The following is a 6698-nucleotide window of genomic DNA, read 5'->3' as shown; positions in this document are numbered from 1 at the left end:
ATTCAGCGGATTCTAGATAGACCACATGAGCCGGACTGACTTGGGCACTGATGTATAGTTGTTGTGATGCCTGATGTTACTTTGTTCCTATTCTCGGCCTGGCACTTGTGCAGGACACAATACCTGTAACACCTTTCTTTCTATAATTGAAAAGAAAAGCTGCTCCATCAAAATATATATAACGAGCTATATAAATACAGAGATTGGCTGGATCGTGTCTCATAACACCGATCCTGCACGCCTATTCCGCCGTCACAACTCCTCCTTCTTTGCTCCTGGGACGATTAATTCGACAGCTCCCAGCCGCCGACCATGGCCAAGGCCACAAGGGCAGGGGCGACGCCTCACCACCGCAACCTCCCAGATGAGATCATCGTATGGGAGATCCTTGTCCGTCTGCCACCCAAAGCCCTCCTCCGCTGCCGTGCCGTTTGCCGCGCCTGGTGCAGCGTTACCTCCTCCTACGACTTCCTCCTCGCCCACCACACCTGCCAGCCCGCTCTTCCTCTCCTCCGCAACTATGAAAACTACAGAAAAGGCCTAGACGTCTGTTGCTTCGACCATCGGCCAAGGGTGGCCGCCCCCGACCATCCCCAGCCCGACACCCGACGACTAATTGACCAAACCTCCTTTCTTCTAGATGATGCCTTCTGCAATGACGAGACCCCCTTCTCTTGTCTGGTTACCTCCTCTGATGGCCTCCTCATCTTCCGCGCCGGGCTCAACAACTTCTCCATCTGCAATCCGGCAACTCGCCAGTATGCTCGCATCCCACTGCCTACACATCTTAACTGGTGGATTCTGGGAATGTACCCTCACCCCCCTACCGGCGAGTACAGACTATTGCTCTACTCTTACATACCGGCACCCGGGACTAATGCTGCGTGCCACGTCTTGGCACTGGGCCCCGTCCAGCCTCCGAGGCACATCGGGTGGCCAGATGCGATTACACATATGATTACGGAGCTAGAATCAGACCCTCGTGTGCTATTCCGTGGTAGCCTGCATTGGTACCCATTGTATTATGAAGGCAAAAACACCATGATAGTGGTGTTTGACACCACATCTGAGTCATTCCGGGAGATGCGTGCTCCCGTTGTTACTCACTGCGCTGACTTGTTTGAGATGGACAACATGCTCAGCATGTCCGCCTTTGATTATGTGAAAACCATTGATATATGGGTGTTGCAAGACTATGAAAGGGAGGTCTGGGCCTTAAAACAGAAGATTGAATTGCCAATTGCGGAGATCAAGGTGCAGTGTGACAAGTATGATGGTAGGTTGGATTTGATGGTTGTGCCTGGGGATGGTGAGTTGCTCGTGTTGGTCAAATTTGACGAGTGGCTTCTTCTTGTTGGCATGGATGGCAAGTTGGTCGCCACTTCCCATCACAAAGAAGTCGGTCTTAGTCACTTTAATCTCAAACAAACTCTTGTTCCGCAAACCTTCTTTTCGACACTAGAGGGTTATGTACTGCTCCGCCTTTCATCTAAAGATTGTTGAGTGAGTTGGTGCGTCATAACATCATTGATGTTTGTATCCTCATGAGCTGCAAGTTATATGAATTGGATCCACTATGAGCTACTAGCTTCTTTGATGATGCAAGTAAAATTCTGCTCATGGCGCTCTGGCTGTTACATAGTTTGCATGAAATCCATGCGTGTCTCGATACCTTCCATGTTGAACGAAGTGCCTACTGAGCATATTGATCCCAAGATTATCAAGTCATTTTGATGTGTGTTTAAAATTCTGTGCTAACTATTATGTGTGATGTTTCTATTTTCTATCATAGAAGAATTATGTTTCTCGTTTATCTCTAGGTCTTCTAAGTACTTGTATAGAAAAAGGGATGCAAGGATATCAGAAAATAAAGTATGGAACTAGTTCCAGATCGTACCTAAAGATTTCTCTTAGGACTACTGGTAATGAATTTGTGATGATGGGCAGATTAATATCTTTGTGGACAAAATATACTGGAAAACAAAATTACAGTACTTTCAGTATTATTTACTTATTTTTATTGCAGTTGCTGCTCTTTTTTTTCATGTGGCATTACTGATCGCTACGTTAAAATCTTCAGTGCAAACTTCAGGCTTTCTTCGTTGACATGAGCAGAGGCTCTTAAGATCAAAATTACATGATTGCAATACCTGTTCTACAAGTGTGAGTCAGTGCTACAAACCTACATATTCGCATTGCTAATTAAGCTTAGTATTTGCTCAATTTGGTAACCAGTACACATCAGAACGAACACTGTCTCACACAAACTCTTCATGGGATCTATCAGAATGAACACTCTCTCTCAGAAACTCTCCATGGGAGCTATGTGTGATGTCTTGTGTCTAAATTAAGGATATCTTTAATCAGCATCAGAATGAATACTCTCTCACAAAGAATTATTCCCTTCTCTTAACAAGAGGTACAACTGATAAACAAGTATGTAAGTACATATCAGGACTACAGGGCGCCCGCTTGGCGGAGGAGGGGCACGAGATGGCCGCCGAGGTGCAGCTCCATGACCTGCCTGGTGCCGCCGACGAGTGCACCACTGATGAATACCGCAGGCACCGCCGGGTTCTGGCCCATCATGCCAGCGAGCGCCCTCTCCAGATCCTCTCTCTGGGGTCCTTGTCCACCTCGTGCACCGTAGAGCTCACGCCCAGTTGCGCAAAGAGCCCCGTCATGGTGTGGGACATGCAGCAGTAGCTCGCCCCAAAGATCACCATGATGCCCTGCGACGCCATCGCGGTCACCCTCTCCGCTATAGCTGAATGAGCCCCGTCATGGTGTGGGGCAAAGTTTGTTGATAAGAGGAAGTGCTTAATCGAGGTGAAAGGGGATAGCTGTGACGTGTAGAAAATCGGGGATAATATACATCCTGTGTTAAAAGGTTCTGTTCTAGCACTACTTGTAAACATTGCTTTTGGGAGGGGCAAAAAAATCACACAGTTAGGTACGGCCAGAATTGTGGCTAATCTTTTATATTATTTTATGATGTTTTGAATAAGCAAAAACAAAGACGAATAAGATCCAGGATAAGCCGGCGGGACTTTGGTCATTACTAACATATATAGAAAAAGGGATGGCGGTACCGGTGGATCAAATTCAATGCTTGAGCTATTTTTTTAGGGGTCAATGCTCAGGCTCCAGCTGTTGATTCATTAGGTTTTTGATAAGCTAGATTAGGATCCACTCTAATTGGCTGTTTTGCCATTTGTGCGTGACAAGGAATATCACTAGGGTGGAGTTGTGGACATCATGCATCACATTTTCTTTTTCTCAGTTGCGGAATTGTGCATGACAAGGAATGCCATTAAGACCACTCCATGAAATGGAATATATCAAATTTACCCTTAGAATTGCTAGTGGTAACTAGTGGTGATGGGTGGATTACAGCTTTGTTAACATAAAAAATGCAAAAAAAAAGGAATTAAATTTTGAAAAAAGAATAATGTGAATAACATTCAATATGTGTACCTTGCCTTGTCGTTTCAGCCACCCCTGTCCAGAACACAAAAGGAAACTTCCAGCCATTTCCAGAGTATTTCCTCTTTCAGATGCTGCTCGTCATTTTTATTTGGAAGTCTTCCAAAGTTTTTCTACACTACCGGCCATTGCCATAAAGTCTTCACATAGGCTATATATCCTATACACACTGCCGTCAAACTTAAAAGATTCAGTGCAGTTCTGCTGGATATCTTGCAATATACCTCTGCAAAGTTCAGTTTTTTGTACTGAAATGAACAGAGGTTACCCAACTTACATGACCGATTGACTGCAATATCTACTATTTTAGGAAGAGAAATAACTATAGGCAATATCTTATACGCATCATGGTTAATCTTAGAAGACTCGGTGTAGTTCTGCTGGATAACTTGCAATACATTTCTGCAAACTTCAGGTTTTTACCGAAAAAGGGTTTCCCCCGCTTTGTATTCCAAAGCAAACCACCATTGTACACATCGCAATGCTGGGGCGAGCAGCACATCAAGCCCAAAAAAAAGAAAAAGAAATAAATGCCAACAGCGGCAGCTCGACAAAGCGCGGAAGACCCGCGACCGCTGCGCCCTCCGGACACAAACCACCACAGCCCGAGGCTCTGATCTACCGTGAACTAAGCAGCACCTCCAAGAAGGAATGCGACGTCGACGACGCTGCTGCCCGGACAAGTCCTAGGGTTTCCCCCAGTACGCGGAGGGAGGTGGGGGATAGCTACTCCCGACACCCTCCAAGAAGGGATAGTGGCACCCGCCGGTGCCACCGCATCGGAGCCGGACGAACCGGCAAGGATTTCTCCCGCACGCCAAACCCCACCGGCCAACCGGAGCCGACCAGCCAAACCACCGCCCAACCATGCACCATCACGGTTGCGCCGCCATCAACGCCGTCTCGCTACGAGCACCACCACGAGGCCAAGAAGACCGGAGAGAAGATCCAAGCGACGGGAGCAGCAGCACCAAGGCCGAGCAGGAGGGAACCACCTCCACTGCCGTCGTACGGGAGGCCCGCGCCTCCGGCACCGTAGTGGTAGCCGTCCGGACATGGCAGCGGGGCATACCAGGCCACCCCTGGCCCGGCCAGGCCCGAAATGGGCCCGCTAAGCCTCGCCGGCCACGCTGCAGCAGGCTGGAGTCGACGCCGCCAGCATCCCGCCAATCATCGCCGCTCGCCACCGCCTCCTGAGGGCCATGCCAACGCCACGCCTGTCGCCAGCCCGCCCTGGCCCAGATGGGGCCCGAAGGGCCCAGATATGGGTCGGGCGGGCGCCGCCAACCCGTGCCGCCGCCGCCGCCCAGAGCTCGCCCCCGCCCGCGACAGGAAACCCCGTCGCCACGCAGGACCGCCGCCGCCCGGAGCGCTCCGTCCCGCGCCGGAGAAACCCTAGATGGGGAAGGACCGGGGGCCGCCGCCACCAACATCGCCCGGGCAAGGCTCGCGGCGGGCGCCGGCAACGCGGTCGCGGTTGAGGGAACAAACCACCCATGAACCAACTTCAGGTTTATCAGTGAAGTGAATAGAGGTTCTTAAGATCCAACTTATATTACCGCATAATCTAGTGTTCTATGACGTGGCATGAACGTCAACACATTTGAACTGCTTGGTTTAATATTTGTTAACAGACTCAGAACCAAGTACAAGCCTACTCATATACTTATTGGCCAAATTGCAGACAAAACAACACATGTTGATTGCATAGTAGTCACAAATACTAAAGAATAAAACAAGGTAAAAGGGCATACACTAGTTAGCTGAGTGCAACCTAAGCCATCTGAATAATATTGATTGCTCAATGCTCATCCATTTCCATACCTCATCAGAGAAACATAGCTCTCTATCATAGAAGTCGTACCAGTGCGCAAGAATAAGTCTAACTCAGCAAAGAAAAGAAGGCGCTCTTCTAAGAAACTAAATGTCTCTAAACATAAAGTTGGTTCATCATGAGAGGCATGTTCTGGAATAGCAGAGGTCTTGGTGACTTGGCTAAACACAAACACATTGCCGATTGTGTAAAGGATCATTCGTTGGACTTTGTGGCTATCACTGAGTCGGGTAAACGTGATTTTCCAACACGTGTCTTGGACCACTTTTCATGTGGTTTTGATTACGAATGGCACGTCTTACCGCCGACCGGGAGGTCCGGGGGAATATTGCTAGGTATTAATTCTACATACTTGCAACTATTGTCCACGACAAAGGGGGAGTATCATATTAAATTCCACCTTCGAAATAAGTCTGACAACTTCATCTGGAGTCTGGTGGCTATATATGGTGCCGCTCAAGAGGAGTTTAAGTCTGCATTTCTAAAAGAGCTGGTTAATACCTGTCGAAACAATCCTCATCCCATGTTAATCGGGGGGATTTCAACATCCTTCGATATCAGCAGGAAAAAAACAACGATCGGTTTGACACTAGGTGGCCTTTCCTCTTTAATGCTGTTATTGATAGCCTCGATCTAAGGGAGATCACAATGTCTGGTCGTCAGTATACCTGGGCCAACAACCGTTCGGTGCCGACCTTTGAAAAACTGGACCGGGTGCTAGTTACCACTGACTGGGAATACAAATATCCCCTAGCATCGGTTCGGGCACTTGAAAGAATTGAGGCCTTATCGGATCACGCTCCGTTGCTAATCGATTTTGGACAACCAATCCCGAGTTCTAATTGCCACCAGTTTAAATTTGAACTGGGATGGTTCACTAGAGAGGGATTTCAGGAGCTAGTTAAGAAAGTGTGGGCACGCCAGCCCCACGGTAACTCACCCATCCAAAGATGGAATAATCGAATCCGCGCCCTGCGTCGATTCCTTCGAGGATGGGCCAAGCATACTGCTGGAATTTATAAAAAAGAAAAATTGTGTTTGTCTACCCTAATTGATTCCCTTGATAAAATAGCGGAGGTGAGGCCTCTGTCTGCTGTTGAGATCGAGCAAAAAAGCAATCTTAACGAGCAGATTTCCCACCTACTACGTGAGGAGGAGATTAAATGGTACCAACGTAGCAAGGCGGATTCGTTAGTGCAAGGTGATGATAATAGGAAATACTTTCAGATGCTTGCCAATGGCAGACATAGAAAGAAGCGTATATTCGCCCTTGACCAGGAGGAAGGCCGAATAGAGGGGGACGTACCACTTAGAAATTTTATCACTAAGTTTTACAAATACCTTTTTGGGCCTTCAGCCGAGACTAATTTTCATCTAG

The 6698-nt window shown here is 48.0% G+C and overlaps 1 protein-coding gene across 1 annotated transcript; it reads left to right on the top strand.

The window, feature by feature from the left end:
* The first annotated feature begins 312 nt into the window (after positions 1 to 312).
* LOC120976045 (putative F-box protein At1g32420) lies at positions 313 to 2706 on the top strand. Its single transcript, XM_040402839.2, has 2 exons — positions 313 to 1309; positions 2456 to 2706. The coding sequence occupies exons 1-2, from the start codon at positions 313 to 315 to the stop codon at positions 2704 to 2706; spliced, it is 1248 nt and encodes a 415-aa protein (XP_040258773.2).
* Positions 2707 to 6698: the final 3992 nt, after the last annotated feature.

This window comes from Aegilops tauschii, chromosome 3, assembly GCF_002575655.3.
Source record: "Aegilops tauschii subsp. strangulata cultivar AL8/78 chromosome 3, Aet v6.0, whole genome shotgun sequence".
Lineage (NCBI taxonomy): Eukaryota > Viridiplantae > Streptophyta > Magnoliopsida > Poales > Poaceae > Aegilops > Aegilops tauschii.
Note: the sequence above shows the minus strand (reverse complement) of the source record. Positions and strands in the feature narration are given on the sequence as shown.